The sequence below is a fragment of the Zea mays genome, chromosome 7, assembly GCF_902167145.1.
Source record: "Zea mays cultivar B73 chromosome 7, Zm-B73-REFERENCE-NAM-5.0, whole genome shotgun sequence".
In the NCBI taxonomy this organism is placed as follows: domain Eukaryota; kingdom Viridiplantae; phylum Streptophyta; class Magnoliopsida; order Poales; family Poaceae; genus Zea; species Zea mays.
This window is the reverse complement of record NC_050102.1, coordinates 165,140,900-165,159,271: the sequence shown is the minus strand read 5'-3', so window position 1 is coordinate 165,159,271 and position 18,372 is coordinate 165,140,900. Positions and strand designations below refer to the sequence as shown.

At 44.4% G+C, this 18,372-nt stretch overlaps 1 protein-coding gene across 2 annotated transcripts; it reads left to right on the top strand.

Annotated features, from left to right (window-relative positions):
- The first annotated feature begins 1,031 nt into the window (after positions 1-1,031).
- Positions 1,032-7,197, top strand: LOC542354 (kinase interacting kinase 1). Of its 2 annotated transcripts, none has more exons than XM_008653635.4 (9): positions 1,032-2,200; positions 3,678-3,988; positions 4,473-4,802; positions 4,912-5,019; positions 5,466-5,689; positions 5,787-5,997; positions 6,086-6,323; positions 6,402-6,552; positions 6,671-7,197. In XM_008653635.4, the coding sequence occupies exons 1-9, from the start codon at positions 1,488-1,490 to the stop codon at positions 6,977-6,979; spliced, it is 2,595 nt and encodes an 864-aa protein (XP_008651857.1). In that variant the 5' UTR covers positions 1,032-1,487; the 3' UTR covers positions 6,980-7,197.
- The last annotated feature ends 11,175 nt before the right edge of the window (positions 7,198-18,372 follow it).

Here is an 18,372-nt window from a genome sequence, read left to right as displayed (position 1 = left end):
AGTATATTAGTACATAAAACCAATGTACTAAGACTTAGAAACATACCTTAGCTCTTGATTTGCACTTTGTTCATCCATGGGCATAGATTCACATTTAAGTACTTGTGTTGGCACTCAATCACCAAAATACTTAGAAATGGCCCAAAGGCACATTTCCCTTTCATTAGTCCCTTCACAAGTACACCCTAATATCATCCAAATATGTAAAAATCAATTTATTTTATGTTATAATAAACATAGTATAAATGTTTGTGTGTTATTGAGAGCAGTAGATTTACACACATACATATGTACACTGTCACATGTTTGCTATGATTTTTTTGGATTAAATGAAACATAAAATTGCCTAAACACCCAAATAAAACATATATATAGCACCCAAGCTTCGTCCTTACCGAATGTCCGGCTAGGGGTGGTAATAGATCGTGATCCAAATGCTTCTTCATAATTTATTAAGACACTAAATAAATTTTAGTTTAAAATGAATAAAAATAGAGTATGATCATAATGTAATTTGATCCATAAATTTTATAGTATAAAATTTAGAACCAATTATCACCCCTAAGTCCGGTTAACAAAAACGTTGGCAAAATTCTGTCTTCCTTTGCCATAGAAAATAAACTACATCCTGTATCTACGAGACTACGACAAGTCAAAATGGGCGATGAACGAGACACTAGCTAACTTTAGCCACGTGAAGCCGTTACACATTCTGATCATCTACCAAACACGACCAATATATATCTTCCATTTGCACATAAATAGTGTTCGAAATAGTCTAGGGATTATTGTAGCCACTGTTCATTCCAAATTTAAATTGTTTATTGTTTTAGTTAGTTTTTTCTCTATACATAGTATATGGGAATGTAGGGAGTATATTTTATTTTTAGTACAATGCATAGTATGCCGAATACTTTGCAAACGAATGAGTAGAGGTCTAGAGGACAGTAGGACACTGGCTCCATCTGCTTGGCGTCACCTTTCGTTTTCCGCCATTAAAGGCATCGATGCACGATCACAGTCGCCAGTCTGAAATCGGTCTCTCAGGATCTACATCCGTCAACGTATCTTCATTCGATTCGACCCACATTCTATTCCAACCGCTCTGTACAAAATCACTTCAGCCACCAAGCCGATCGAGCTCACCGGAGCCGGCGGCCGCCCTTTACGCGCTGGCCGCTTAAATTACTTCGACACACAGCTCTCGCGACCACAGCCTTGAGCTAAACCGAAAGCAAAACCATATGCTTCACCACACTAATTAATCTCACTATCTCTCCCACCTGCAGTGACACGTCCTGCACTAAACAAATCCAACACGGCGTGCTCTCTCGCCATTAAAGGCACGGTCTTTCTCTCTCCTTCGCTCCTTTCTGTTTCTCTCTCCAGAGTGGAGTGGTTGGTGCTCTCAGTCCCAGGACCCAGGGTGGCCGTGGCCTCTGCCAATAGGGCCGGGCCGGGGCTCCACCGCACACCGGGAGGGAGAGATGGTGGGAACGAGCCCAGGGGGAGGAGTGTTCTGTTTCTCCTCCATGGTCTCCTCTCCTCGGCTCCTCTTCCTGCTCCTCGCCGGCGCCTCGCTATGCTGTGTGGCGGCGCAGAAGACGGACACGCTGCGGCAGGGGGAGTCGCTGTCCGGGGCGGCGACGCTGGTGTCCTCGCCGGAGGGGGTGTTCGAGGCGGGCTTCTTCGCGCCGGACCCCAAGCAGCCTTCTCGCCAGTACCTCGGCATCTGGTACCACAGCATCTCGCCGCGGACCGTCGTCTGGGTCGCCAACCGCGTCGCGCCGGCCACCTCGGCCTCGCCGTCGCTCACGCTCACCGTCACCGGCGAGCTCCGCGTCCTCGACGGCACGGCGGCCAACGGCACCGCCGACGCGCCGCTGCTCTGGTCCTCCAACACCACCTCGCGCGCGGGCCCGCGGGGCGGCTACTCGGCGGTGCTCCAGGACACTGGCAGCCTCGAGGTGCGCAGCGAGGATGGGGTGCTCTGGGACAGCTTCTGGCACCCGACGGACACCATCCTGTCCGGGATGCGCATCACCTTGCAGGCGCCAGGGAGGGGCCCTAAGGAGCGGATGCTGTTCACGTCCTGGGCCAGCGAGACGGACCCTTCGCCGGGGCGATACGCGCTCGGCCTCGACCCGGGCAACTCCGGTCAGGCCTACATCTGGAAAGATGGCAACGTTACGTACTGGAGGTCCGCTTCCTACTTCCCTGCTTACAAAGAAAAGCATATCTTTCTTCTTTTTACTGGCTATTGGCTCTTATGGGACACTTGAACTTTTGGTAGTATCATCGTATGTTCTTTTTTTTTGGATACAAGAGGTTTTAAGGATTGGTATGCTAGTAAAACTTGATTTGGGCAACAACATTTACTAGTCCTTTGTTTTAAGTACTGTACTTATTGCGGTTGTTGGTTTATTTCACCATCTGACTCTAGAAATTCTGAATTTGGGAGGGTATACCTTTGCTTGTGATTCATAGGAGCAATCCAAGACTTTTCTTCAGGAAAAAAAAATGTGTTCAAATTTAGTAGTGCTCATTGTGATTGGTTGGTTGCCTACTGTGGTTGGACTTTTGCTGCTGAAGTGCTGATCCCCTGCTATGCACCAAGCCACCTTCAGCAATTGCCTTTCTGTGGCCATTCTTAGTTGCTAATGGGAACTTTGAGGGTCTCCCTTTCATGGGTGATCACCTTCAGCTTGAAACTATTGTTTTTACATGGTAAAGGGCCATTTGGATGATTCTAAAGAACAGAGTTATCTTGGTAACTACTCCCTCCGTCCCAAAATATAATTCGTTTTAGACTAATCATACACTCATTAAGTAACATATGAATGTGGTTTGCATGTATGTCTATATTCATTACTATTTGAATAAATGTGGACAGAAAAAAGTGGGGCTAGAAAGAACTATATTTTGGGACGGAGGGAGTACTAGTATCCCTCTGTGAAGTCGGTAGTGCAAAATGTTTCCACAATGCTTGCTTATGTGAACGCTGATACCTGTGCCTTGAATAGCCTAATGGATGTATAAATGAATAATCAAATTTAACATAATTTAATACTGGAAATTAAGCTGCACAACTGAAACAAGCTAGGATGGGAAATGAAGTGGGCTGCCATCAGGCTCTAAAATTATGTTGGCCACAATTTGCAAGCACCTGCGCTTTCAGCTCTAATTGTATGTTTGTGATAGGAGGTGCACTGTTGCATGAGTCTAGTATGCATTTGTGGGCCGTGTGTGTGAGTGTGCGTGTGCACATGTATCTTCGTTGTAATCAGTAATCACAGAACAAAAATGAAGGGAAATGAAGTGGAGATTAGCCAATGTGAATGATAGCTTCTAGTAGCTGCGTAGCTACTTGAATAAAGGGTCTCAAAATAAAATAAAAAACTCGACCCGCGGGGGTAAGACAGCACCCAGCATTATATTAAGAAGAAGATCTTCTCATGTAGACTGAGAAAACTATTGAACCCCTGCCCCACCCATGTACAGCGGCACCGTAGCCCATGTGAGAACGACTAGAACCGGACCATAGACCTATCACCTATGCTTTGGCGTGGTATAGACGATGGGGCCTCAAAATAACAGGGAGCCTGATTTGAAAATGTCGAATATATATAATATGTCTTTGCAAGATATGTCATAACTTGATCTGAATTCTTTTACAGGTCGGGACAGTGGAATGGGGTGAATTTTATAGGCATTCCATGGAGGCCACTCTACAGGAGTGGGTTCACACCGGCAATTGATCCAGTGCTTGGAAATTATTACACATACACTGCAACAAACACTTCTTTGCAGAGGTTTGTTGTTTTGCCAAATGGCACAGACATCTGCTACATGGTTAGAAAATCTTCACAAGATTGGGAGCTTGTCTGGTACCAACCATCAAATGAGTGTGAATACTATGCTACATGTGGTCCAAATGCAAAATGCACTGCATCGCAAGATGGCAAGGCAAAATGCACCTGCCTAAAAGGTCTGTATTCGACCAAAAATTTAGAATGCTAATATTATTTTTACAATGCAAGAAGTATGGCCTGCAGCCAAAATATCTTTTGCAATTCCAAGCTTTGATGGTTTCGGCGATTAGAACTCCATTTTGAACATGTCAATTGTATACCAGTTCTGCAAAAACTCATTGTTCATCCCTACATCAAAACATTAGTTCTTTCTCTTCCTCCATCGACTGAGGTTCTTATGCAGTGTCCAATGTATTCAACTGCAATACTCCAACTGTTTTAAGAGTCGTCCATTTAAAAGGACGTAAATGCTTTTGCTTGAGTTTTTGTTTCCTAATTGTTCACACCAATTTAAAATACAAATAAGTTAGTCAGGATCCCTAACACAGGAAGACACAGGAAGACATGGAGTGCTATGTATATTTCTGTTGACACCTTAATTATTTTCCATAAATAAATATTAGCTGTAGCCTGACTTCGAAATTTCATTTATTTCAATAGGTTTTCATCCGAAGTTGCAGGAGCAGTGGAATGCAGGAAATTGGAGTCAAGGTTGCATCAGGAGCCCACCTCTGGGTTGTGAGACCAATCAGTCTGGGGATGGATTTCTTCCAATGGGAAACATAAAGTGGCCTGATTTCTCATATTGGGTATCTACAGTGGGAGATGAGCCTGGATGCAGAACTGTCTGCCTTAACAACTGCTCATGCGGTGCTTATGTTTACACAGCTACAACAGGGTGCCTAGCCTGGGGTAACGAACTAATTGACATGCATGAGTTGCAAACAGGGGCATATACTCTAAACCTGAAGCTTCCTGCTTCTGAATTGCGTAAGTAATGTCGATTATCTCAAAAAAGTGTCACTCAGTTCACGTTTCTGTATTTACCACCTGTAAAACATTATGTTTATGCCAGTTCCTGATGTCTCTTGATGAGCAGGAGGACATCACCCAATTTGGAAAATAGCCACGATAATATCAGCCATAGTGTTATTTGTTTTGGCTGCTTGCCTTCTTCTGTGGTGGAAGCATGGTAGAAATATTAAAGGTAAGATTCCGCTGTACACATCATTCATGTTATTTATCGCTCACAAGTGTTCGTGACTGTGGTTTGGGCTTTTGGCAATAGTTGTGATTATACTGCGTTTCGTCGGCTTGGTTTTTACTAATACTATTAGAAACATTAGTGATTTCAAAAAACAAACTAGTGTTTAAGGTTTGGAGTGAACCCATCTTTTTCATGGTTTTTAAATAACCATAATGATTCCATGAATTTTGTTATGTGGGAAAACATTGCAGACATGAGGTATTCTCTAGCCAAGGTCACATAAATCATAAATTTTTACTTATAAGTTCATTGAAACTATCCTCCAATGATTGAGTGATAAAAGTTTTACTCATCACCATAATGATCGCTAAAGAAAGGTGTGAATAGACAGTTCAATGTGAATTCTTAGAACAGCAGTATTTATAATGTTAATTACCATTCTGAAGCAGATGCAGTGCACGGAAGTTGGAGATCAAGGCATTCGTCTACCCAATCCCAGCAGAATAGTGCTATGCTGGACATCTCGCAGTCAATTCGTTTTGATGATGATGTGGAGGATGGAAAAAGTCATGAACTCAAAGTGTACTCGCTGGACCGTATAAGAACTGCTACAAGTAATTTTAGTGACTCTAACAAGCTTGGAGAAGGAGGATTTGGTCCTGTCTATATGGTATACTAACTTTCACTACTGTGAATGGCGTTTGATGTACACATGATTTTATGTTAATACTTGGCTTAATGATAATGAATATCATGAACCACTGCAGGGAACTTTACCTGGGGGAGAAGAAGTAGCTGTGAAGAGGCTTTGTAGGAATTCAGGTCAAGGCCTTGAAGAATTCAAGAATGAGGTCATACTTATTGCAAAGTTGCAGCACCGCAATCTTGTAAGACTACTAGGGTGCTGCATACAGAGGGAAGAGAAGATCCTGGTGTATGAGTACATGCCTAACAAAAGTCTAGATGCATTCCTCTTTAGTATGTGTCCTTCACTTTCCGCGCTTCTCATTTCTCAATATGAACGGACAAATATGCTGATTGGATTCTGATCACTGTGGTTGAACAGATCCTGAAAAGCAACGGCTTCTAGACTGGAAGAAACGGTTTGATATAATCGAAGGCATTGCTAGAGGGCTGCTATATCTCCACCGGGATTCGAGGCTGCGAGTTGTTCACCGTGATCTCAAGGCCAGCAACATTCTCCTGGACGCGGACATGAAACCCAAGATATCAGATTTTGGAATGGCAAGGATGTTTGGAGGGGACCAAAACCAATTCAACACGAATCGGGTCGTCGGTACATTGTATGCACAACTCAATGGGCCATACAGGAACCACACTACTGCCACTTGGTTATGATACACTGAACTTTATTTTTGCAGTGGCTACATGTCTCCTGAATACGCAATGGAAGGCATTTTTTCAGTCAAGTCTGACGTCTATGGCTTCGGAGTCCTGATCTTGGAGATCATCACAGGAAAGAGGGCTGTGAGCTTCCACTGTCACGAGGACTCCTTGAACATCGCTGGATATGTAAGCACATTGCCTGTCCTATAACCATTAGGTTGCGGGGACTCCTCACCTGAACAAACAGGCATCTCCCTCATGCTGTTTGTGTCTGCTTGATGTTTTACTTCACTACATATTTCAGGCGTGGCGGCAATGGAACGAAGACAATGCTGCGGAGCTGATCGATCCAGTGATAAGAGCATCGTGCTCAGTTCGGCAGGTGCTGAGATGCATCCATATTGCGTTGCTGTGCGTGCAAGATCACGCAGATGAGCGACCTGACATCCCCACTGTCATCCTTATGCTGAGCAACGACAGCTCGAGCCTTCCTAATCCGAGGCCGCCTACGCTGATGCTTCGAGGCCGTGAGATCGAATCCAGCAAGTCAAGCGAGAAGGACCGGAGCCACTCCATTGGCACTGTGACAATGACACAGTTGCATGGAAGATGAAGTATAACACGAAAAATATACTGAATTTGTGATATATTTGGTTTTTTTTGTTCTCCCTTCCTGATGTTGATAATTTGCCATTTGTCGCGGATTAGTTTCCTCTTTTTCTCCTTTTCATGACGGCGACCGCGAAGTTGTATGAAAATCACATTAGCGTCATACATTAAGTGACAATTAATTTTGCAAAGGTGAGATATTTACCATGTGGTTCTTCGTAACTTTAGGTGTTGTTCGGTTATTTCAATTCCATATGGATTGAAAGTGTATTAGGATGTATTTTGATTTGCTATGGATTTAAACCGTCTCAATATCACTCAATCTCAATATCACTCAATCCATATGGATTAACGGTCAAACGAACCAGGCTTATATAGGATTTGTCAACCCACAACATCCTAAGGCTGACCATCAAGAGATAAAATAGAAAAAATGGTATCATCTTAGTTTGGTGACAAGTTTTTCTCTCCCTCCCCAGTCTGTTTCTGATTGCTGTTGTGGAACTAGTAGTCTGTTGAAACAAAGATGAGTATCCCATGGCTGGAGTCCTGAGACCTAGTAAGGGTCATGGACGTGCATGTTGCTTGGTTTGATTGCCTATGTTGGCCTGAATTTGGAGTTCTGAGACCTTGGAAGTTGGAAGGGTGATGGACTCAATGCAACATGCATGTTGCTTGGTTTGGTTGCCTATGTTAATCTGAATTTAGACTTGTGTAGTGGAGTTTCCCCCCATATTTGAGACACTTATATAGGCTTTGTACAATATTTACAGTGTAGCATTAACTCGTACATCATATTAGTTTGTATTTGGCAGTATACAGATTTAAACAAGTCGAACCACACAGAAATAAAAATATTTTCACCTTTCTGATCACTATTGAAACATAAAAGCTCGAATATGAGGTGATTACATGCAATAAAATGGAAATAACCAAACTACTTGCCTATGCAAGACAAGCGAATATGAGGTGATTACATAAAAGCTATAAAGATATGAGAATCTAGATATCACGGAGACTTACGTGCGAAGAAAGATGAAAGTGTTTGCACGGTTTATGGTTTAGGAAGCGCTAGATTTCTTTCGTCACGACAACTTGGTGGACTCATCATTCACATTGATTGGGGTAATTTTCACATGAACGATTCTTACGAAAACAGATTAATAAGTGAAACGTTTGGCTGCCAAAAGCTAATTCTGATGGCCATAATATGACTAGAAGCCAAAACAAACACATAAAAGTGTTGCATCTCTTATGCCTAAAAGTATTTTCTAACTAACGCGTAAAAGTTTTGCACCTAAAGTACCAACTCTATTCTAGCATGTTGATTCTAGTAATACAAATACAAGAATTAAAGCTAGTGTTTGTCAAGTTCGAGCCCTAGTTAAACTTACACACTTTTGGGCTGTTATCTTAACTAAGTTAGGCATGACCTAAGTGCAAATCAAGTTATTTAAGCATGAATTATATTACAATGGAATGAAAGAGATAACAAAAGCTCATTTCTTTGTGAAATTTCTTAAATCAAGAACATTTAGCTCATTCCTCAACATACAAAATTGTGTTTTATCTAAAGGTTTTGCGAAGATATTTGTCAATTGATATTTCGTCCTCACTCCTAGTGAAATATCACTTTTTGATACATATGATCTCTAAGGAAGCGATGACGGATATATATGTGCTTGGTGCAAGAGTGTTGAACTAAGTTGTCAGTAAGTTTCACAACAATCATTATTACATAAAGGGTACCTTTTTAGAACTACACCATAGTCTAGAAGGGTTTATTTCATGTAAAGAAACTGTACATATCAAGCACCTATGGTGATATATTTCGCTTCGATGGTGGAGAAGGCAACACTATTTTGTCTTTTATATGTCTAATATACTAGTGATCTACCAAACATATGGTACCCTTTGAAAGTTCTTTTCATATCAATTTTGCAATATGCATAATCTAAATCAGAATATCCAATGAGTTGGAAACTATCTTCGTTAGGATAGCAACGGTCAATGCTTGGTGTGTGTGGTGCTTAAGGTACCTAAGGATTATTTTAACAACAACTAAGTGCCTAGATGTAGTTAAATATAACAAAATACTAATCATAAAATAGTAGAGAGTTTGATCAACCAATTTACCTCCCTCGTCCAGGTTGAGATGTTCATTTGAAGGCATTGGTGTCTTGATTGGCTTACATTCATCCATATTGAATCACTTTAGAAGATAATTGGTATACATTTATTGGGAGATGAAATTCCTTCACTCATTTTCTTGACTTGAAAACCAAGAAAGAATGTAAAGCTCTTTAATCATTGATATCTCGAACTCCTATGATACCAATTTATCAAATTCTTCGCAATAGTCCTCATTTATCAAGCCAAATATAATACCATCAACATATACTTCACAAATGAACATATCACCATCATTATTTTAGTGAATAGTATGGTGTCAACCATCCCAATTTGAAGCTCTTTTCAATAAGGAAATCTCGATGGTGCTCATACCATGTCCTTGGTGCTTGCTTGAGCCCATATAACACCATTGATAATCTATAAACATGGTTAGGATATATAGGGAATAGAAATATGGGGAATCAATCAACATAGACTAGTTCATTTATGAAGTCATTTAAAAATACCATTTTATTATCCATTTGGAAAATACGGAGAGTTAATCAACATAGATTAGTTCATTTATGAAGTCATTAAAAAATGCACTTTTAATATCCATTTGGAATAATTTTATGTTATGATTGGATGCATATAAAAGAGGATATTGATGGCTTCAAGTCTTGCAATTGGTGCAAAGGTCTATCTAAAATCTAATCCTTCCACTTGAGAAGACCCCTTTATCACTAGTATTGTCTTGTTCCTTACACTTATGCCTCGATCATCTTGCTTGTTGTGAAACACCCACTTTTTTCTAATGACTCTTGCATCTTGTTATCCCTCGTCAAGTGTTCATACTTCATTGTGAGTAAAGTTATTTAACTCTTCATGCATGATATTCAACCAATTTGGATCCTTGAGAGCTTTATCTATGCTAGTAGACTCAATACAAGAAACAAAAGAGTTATGTCCAATAAATGAAGAAGTTCTTTGAGACGAGTCATTATATCTCTTGAAGGACTACTAATGGTGAGATATTGTGGGTGAGCTTGTAGTAGTGTAGTCCTTCTTATTTCAACCATTTAAGGTGGAGATTGTGGAGCATCGACATCTTGAGCTTATGTCACCATTTGATATTGAGAGACATCTTCATTTGGTTGCCTCCCAACTTTCCCATAATCTTGTCGCACATTTTATTAAGATAACATATTCTTCATCTTGTTTGGGCTTGATGGCTCCAACTGGCATATTCTTCATAGCCTCTATCAAAGGTTCATCTACTACATCATCAAGATTCTCATGCACTGCTTAGGAGCCATATTAGGACCTAGATGGCTAGAGGGGATGAATAGCCTATAAAAATGTTCTACAAACTCATGAATTGTTCACTATAATTTGTATGATTATAAATAAAGTTGGAGCAGAAGAAAATACTTGCTTTAGCTCTAGTTTACCTTGTGCAAGCCCCCTAGACAAAACTAGTAGCTTGATCTCTAGTGGATAATGAATAAAGTAAGCTACTTACTAGCAAGAGAATAACAACAATATTACTCTGCATAATGTACACAAAGCTAGTAGATCAAATATTATATTACAAGTAGATAGATGTACTTGCAAGAGTAAGTAAGGAATGCAAACTACATAGGACAAGAAATGGCATATGATATCCCTAGGGTTTGGTTGCTTGGAAGCCACATGTGTCCTTATTGTGACAAGTTCAAACTAGGTGGTTCACACACTAATTGGCATAACAAACCAAGCCCACAATGAGGGCACTATAAGAATCAGCCCAATTCACTCTATTAGTGCCACAAGATGCAAAAACTATATGTGATGCACTAGGAGCTCTCCAATCTCGCCTAAATGATGAACTACAAGTTACAAGTGAGTGTGTGTTGTTCTCAAGTGTAAGGTGTGGGGGACAGATATCCCCCGGGTCCACTAAAAGGTTAGAAGACCTCGCGAAAGGCTTTGGGCCCGATGTTTCGCAAGGCCATCCCTTCATGGGCCTAGGGAGGAACGCTTGGTGAAGTAGATCAACACAAGATCGGATCAACTCGAACTCAGACGACCCAACAGATTTGAATAACATCCACAGCAGTAGCCCGACTTTCCCGCGCTGCGTCCTCAGGCGTCGGAACTGAATGGCGATGAGTCGGCAGAATTATAGGAAGATAGGCTCAGTCGGTTCACTATTACTTAGGCTCACGTTGTTATCATATCCGCATGTAACGCCCCACGGTCGAGTATATAAGGCCTAGGGGGCATCCCCTCAAAAGACATCTCACTCCTTAACCGTCTACTCCATTCTCTAGCATCTCCCATACTAGAGAACCCCCTTTTGTAACCTACCACTCTAAAGACCCACACCAGGACGTAGGGTATTACGCGTCTCGAAGCGGCCCGAACCTGTACAAAATTGTCTACTGTTTTTCGTGCATCCGGCACGAACCATCGAGCTACAGTCAGTAACACCGTCCTACTCCAAAAGCACCTCGAGGGGCAACCCTGGGTGCGCGGTCGGACCCAAAGCACCGACAGCTAGCGCGCCAAGTAGGGGGTGTGTCACTAATCCAAGCTAGCTCAATGGCCATCACTTTCCAGCACAAGATCATCCTCCGCCCTGGATCCGTGTTCTGCTTCGAAACCATTTCGTTTGTGGCAGACGAAGAAGGAACTCTACATCGCATCGCGGATCCACTAGAGAAAAAGCCTTCCTCAACAATCTCCAGGAAAGTCGGAGCAAAGCAGGAAAAAGTGCAACCTCCAGCGCTCCGAGTGAAGACTACCTCCTGCAAGCCGGGAGCAGAGGATCCGTCTACCCGGAGAACTCCGCTGTCCACCTCTCCTACGGAAAAATGGACACAGATCACAAGGAAAAATGAAGCAAATGAGGTAAAGGCTCGTCAAGCCGCTCTTCTGGTATCTCCGCCCTCAAAGGAGAACAGGAAGAAGCTTGTCACTACGACGGTTCCATTCTACCCAGAGTTGAGTCGGCAACGACTTCAACTGGCGGCACGACCCGAGGACGGTCTAGGCACCACGTCAACAACTCCCCTCCCCGGGACCGACATCAACATCGTCGACAGGAGGACACGTGCGGAGTATCGGCGCTCACTCCACGTCTTAGGACCATTCAATGGCCCCCTAACTTCAAAGTCTCCAACATCGACAAGTACGAGCCTAAGTAGGACCTGGGAGGTTGGTTGGCTGTATACACTACCGCTGCCCGAGCTGCTAGAGCAATTGAAGATGTGATGACCGTGTACTTGCCCATCGTCCTCGGGTAGGATGCGCTGCAATGGCTACGACACCTACCCCGACACTGCATCGACGACTGGAGCGACTTCAGTCGGCGTTTCATCGCCAACTTCCAATCTCTCTCCGACAAACCGGTGCAGCCATAGGACCTCAAATCCATCAAGCGTCGAGGGGATGAGACTCTCCGGTCGTACCTCAAAAGATTCCAGACCATGAGAAATCGAATCCCCGAGGTTGCAGAAGCAACGGTAATCGAAGACTTCTACCGGGGATCTAATGACTAGGCCTTCGTCCGAGCCATACTGCAAAAGGCACCAACTACCTCCGAGTAGCTATTCTGGGAAGCAGACCTCTACATCACTGCCGATGAACGAGCTCAGGACCTCATCGGAGGAGCGAAGCCTGCACCGACGGCACCACGGCGCGACACGAACCAACAACCCGACAAGCGTTGGGAGAAGAGGCCTCGTGAAGAAGTTCACGCCACCGGACCACCCGCCTCTCGCGCCCGAGGAGCACCTCAGGGAGGCGAACGTACATTGGACAACATCCTTGATGCCAGGTGCTCGTACCACAAGGACATGCGCCACACCCTCCGGAACTGCAGGGACTTTAAGCACTCTATTGGGAACGATCGACCCTTCCAACCTCTACCACCTCCCCCACCTCGAGGAGGACCCGGAGAACCTCGACTGCCTCAACAACAGGAAGGGGGAGGAGGCAGAGCATTCCCGCGCGTCGACGGAGAAGTCAATGTCATCTTCGGTGGACATGGGTCGCAAGAAAGCAAGAGGCAACAGAAGCTCAATGACCGTCAGATACTGGTGACGGCCACAGGTCCTCCCGCCCCGTATCGATGGTCTGAACACCCGATCACCTTCACTCGGGCGGATCAGTGGCTCAACTTCGATCACCCGGGTAAATACTCGCTCCTCGTCGAACCGGTGATCCAAGAGAGCAGGGTAAAGAAGGTGTTAGTGGACGAGGGAAGCAGCATCAACATTACCTTCCCTCGGACGCTTCAAGGCTTGGGGGTCGCACTCAAAGAGCTCCACGAGTCAGATACTCCTTTTTTTGGCATCGTGCCGACTAAAGGAGAATATTCACTCAGACACATCTACATGCCGGTCACCTTCGGAACTCCGGAAAACTACAGAACTGAGTTCCTGAGGTTCGAGGCGGCAAGCTTCGACTGTGGATACAACGCCATCATCGGCAGGCCTGGACTGGCGAAGTTCATGGCCATTTCGCATTATACGCGCTGACTTCCAAGGCGCCACAGAGTGCTTCCGAGTGGCCATTCAGGCGGCTCTCACCACCAAACTATCAACGACTTCTTCTGCACAGGCGAACTCAAAGCCTGAGGAGGACCTCACAGTACCTACAAATGAAGCTCAAGCCGTGACCTCTATGCGGCCAACTGAGGAAACCAAGAGAATCAACCTCGGGTTCGCTGATGAACGCAAGACTGCCATCATTAGCTCCAGCCTAGATGACAAATAGGAAAGCGTGCTCATCCAGTTCCTGCAAGATAACCAAGACGTATTCGCATGGCAACCTGCGGATATGCCGGGAGTCCCAAGAGAGCTGGCCGAGCACAAACTGAAGGTCTATCCCCAGGCGAGGCTGACCCGACAAAAGTTACGTCGTTTCACGCCCGACAAGAGAGAATCCATCCGTGCTGAGCTAGCTCGCCTAGTCGCAGCAGGATTCATTAGAGAAGTACTGCATCCTGAGTGGTTAGCAAGTCCTGTTCTTGTACTCAAAAAGAATAAAGTGGATTGGCGCATGTGCGTCGACTATGCAGATCTCAACAAACACTGTCCAAAGGATCCCTTCGGACTTCCAAGGATAGACCAGGTGGTACACTCGACCGCCGGGTGTTCTATGTTGTCCTTCTTGGATTGCTACTCCGAGTATCATCAGATCAGCCTAGCAAAAGAAGACGAGAAAAAAACTGCATTCATCACCCCATTTGGAGCTTTCTGCTATACCTCCATGCTGTTTGGCCTCAAAAACGCTAGAGCGACTTACCAAAGAGCCATTCAGACATGCTTAGCCGATCACTGGGGCAAGCATGTAGAAGCTTATGTGGATGACGTGGTGATCAAGACAGAAAACTCAGAAAACTTCATTGAAGATTTGCAGTTGGTCTTCAATAGCCTGCGGCGATATCGGTGGAAGCTTAATCCAGAAAAATGTGTCTTTGGAGTATCAGCAGGAAAATTGCTCGGATTCATTGTCAGACACCAAGAAATTGAAGCTAACCCAGAAAAGATCGAGGCTATCATGAGGATGGAAGCACCGCGGTCACAGAAGAAAGTGCAAAGACTTACTGGATGCATGTTAGCTCTAAGCAGGTTCATATCAAGGTTAGGAGAAAAAGGCCTACCATTCTACAAGTTGCTCAAGAAGGTGGACAAGTTTCAGTGGACCTCAGAAGCTCAGAAAGCCCTTAATGCACTGAAGAAATTCCTGACAACGCCGCCAGTATTAAAGCCGCCACACCGAGCTACACCAAGTCAACCGCCAGAAGATCTGTTGTTGTACATCTCTTGCACGACTCACGTGGTGAGCACCGCGTTGGTAGTCGAGCGAGTAGAGGAGGGACATGCATATCTAGTACAACATCCCATCTATTTCATCAGTCAAGTTCTGGGGCCCTCAAAGAAGAAATATCCTCAAGTTCAAAACTATTATATGCAGTACTTCTAACTACACACAAGCTCCGTCACTACTTTGACGACCACAAAGTCATAGTAGTCACTGGATTTCCAATAGGGGATATTCTCAACAACAAAGAAGCCATCAGAAGAATAGCCAAGTGGGCCTGCGAGCTGGGAGCTCACGACATCGAGTTTCGACCTCGCACTGCAATAAAGACTCAAGCATTAGTTGACTTCATATCAGAGTGGACCGAGCAACAAGTGCCAGATAACCCAGAGACTGTAGAAGTATGGCAGATGTATTTTGATGGCTCGTTGAAGCTGCAGGGGGCAGGCGCAGGGATCCTCTTCATTGCACCTGGAGGTGAACAACTCAAATATGCTCTTCAGTTGTTATTCTCAGCATCCAACAATGCAGCAGAATATGAAGCTTTGATTCACGGACTGAACATTGCCGTATCACTAGACATTAAGAGACTGATGGTATACGAAGATTCACTGGTGGTCATAAGTTAGATAAATAAAGAATGAGATTGCTTGAATGACTCTATGGGCAAATACTGTACAGCCGTTCGAAAGCTGGAAGACAAATTCGAAGGGCTGGAATTTCATCATGTGGAGAGAGATCGCAACGCGGCAGCAGACGCATTATCGAAACTAGGATCCAGTCGGACCCAGGTCCCACCTGGGGTTTTCGTCCAAGAAGTATCACGCCCGAGTATTTCCTTAGAACGGGCAGAAGAGTGCAATGTTCAGAGCTAGCCAGAGTCAGATTCTGATGATTGGAGGGAGCCAATCATCAGATATATAAAGAATGAAGAAGATCCAGATGACAAAACTGTAGCAGAACGCATCGCAAGGCAGTCAGCTCACTACACTCTCATTGGGGAAGACTGTACAGAAGGGGCACAATAGGAGTCCTCATGAAGTGCATTCTTTCAGCCACTGGGAAGCAACAACTATATGAGATCCATGCCGGGCAATGCGGGATACACGCACCATCCAAGACTCTAGTTGGGAAGGTCTTCAAGTCTGGTTTCTACTGGCCAACAGCAAAGAGTGATGCAGCCGAGTTAGTCCAGAGGTGTGAAGCTTGCCAATACTTATCAAAGCAGCAACATTTACCAGCACAGCAACTACAGACCATACCCGTAACATGGCCATTTGCGTGCTGGGGACTGGACATGATTGGACCCTTCAAGAAAGCTCAGGGAGGATACACTCACGTGCTGGTTGCCATCGATAAATTCACTAAATGGATAGAGTACAAGCCCATCGCTTCTCTGACTTCAGCTAAGGCAGTGGAGTTCATACAAGATATAATATTCAGGTTCGGAATACCGAATACCACTGTTTCAGTAGGGACCAAGCCAGAAGAATCCCCAGCCAACACGTCCAACATAGCACTTATCTCTGCATCACCCGTACTCATAGGCATCTCAAAGTGAACTTGCCTCTCATCATTAGGAAGATCTCCAAGCGAAGCAACCAGAACCTCAACTTCTTCAAGAGAAGGTCGCACTCTAAGACCCAAACCACTGTCACTAGCAGGAGGATTTGACACAAAATCGAAAAAGGACTTGGAAGGTGGCAGATCCCAAGCAGAATATGCAACAGGAGCACCAATGTTTGATACTTTGCCTCTAAGGATCATTTCCAGTCGACTCACCAAATCCACAGCAGGAATCCTCTTGTTGGTAACACGGGTTGAATCGGTGACACCACTATACAAATAAGCTGGGTATGCCCTATTTTTCAGTGGCTGAATATTCTTAAAAACAAAGTCTACAACCATAGCTTCAGCGGTCAGACCTCTCTCCTTCTAACAAACAAATTTCAGTAAGTATAACTTTGGCTTCTGTTATCTCCAAGTCTGTGGGAGACTTGATCCAACTTGAAGCGCGAACATCCGGCTGTCTCCCTGACCGAGGGGGAGAGACTTGCCATGGTTTTCCACAATGAACCACTCTAAGCGCCATCCTTTAATGCTATCTTTAAGTGGAATGTCAAGGTATTCCGTTTTCCTCCCGCGACGCATCTCCAGACTCACACCACCCACGAGCTGGTGCTGCCCCCCAGCCATCCCAGGATGATAATGATACAAGTACTTCCACAAACCGACATGAGGAAGAATTCCAAGATAGGCTTCGCACAGATGAACAAAAACAGAAATTTGCAGAATAGAGTTGGGATTCAGGTGAGTCAGATTCAGATTATAAAAGTCAAGGAGACCATGAAAGAAGGGAGAAATGGGAAGAGCAAGGCCACGGATAAGAAAAGGGATGTAGACAACGGACTTGTGGGTATCCTCTGTTGGAACAGTAACCCCACGGCAAATCCGCCAAGAGCAAAGCTCCTTCGGAGGAAGAACTCCGACAGAGACAAGGTGGAGAAGATCCGACTCGGAGACAACAGACATATGATTACCTGTGAAGGGCAATTGACTGTTGAAATCGATAGGAGGAATGATCGCTGCAGCAGAATTCTGAATCTTCTGCTTGGGCGCCATCGCAATCTCGTTGGCGGGCTGAGCAAAAGCAAAATCAAAGGGAAACAGAGGAGGTTCGGAGGCAAAAGTGAGGCTAGGGCTTAGAATGCAGAGGCGGGCGACGACGTGATACAAATGGGGTTTTCCCGGGTCAGACACCGTTTCTAAAAAGTGCTTAGTCATCACTCGGTCGTTATTTCTAAAATGCTGATGTGGCCTGGTACGACTCGGCTGTTACCTCTAAAACATCGACGTCGCCAGTCATCACTCGACCATTATTTCTAAAACGCCGATGTGACTCGAAATGACTCGGTTGTTACCTCTAAACGCCGACGTCGCCAAGCACCACTCGGCTGTTACTTCTATAACGCCGACGCGGCTCAGCAGGATGCGGATGTTACAATCTAAAACACTGATGTCGCTAAGAACCATTCGGCTGTTACCTCTGAAGACACCGGTGGTAACTCAGCCGTTCTTTCTCCACGTAAATGCAGACAGAATTAAAATGCGACACAGCAATGGCAAGTCATTATTCGAGCGTTATCTCTGAGAACAACGACTACGATGGGCACAAATACAAACTGTCGATCAACTATAAAAGAGCGGTGGAAAGGCAAGAGATGTGCATAGAATGGGCCGAAATTTTCTTCATATAAAGGGGGAAGTTCTTCCACAAACTTAAAGGCCGACTCATTATGAGCCAACCTTCTTCCCACTTTTCGACACATTACATTACTACACTACATTACTACATTACATTACACTATGCTATACTACTAACTACTACTACATTATTCCACTAATACTACTTCTACTACTATTTATCTATACAAATATCTAAGCAAGTGGCGCTTTGCCACTGGCCTTGCCGCT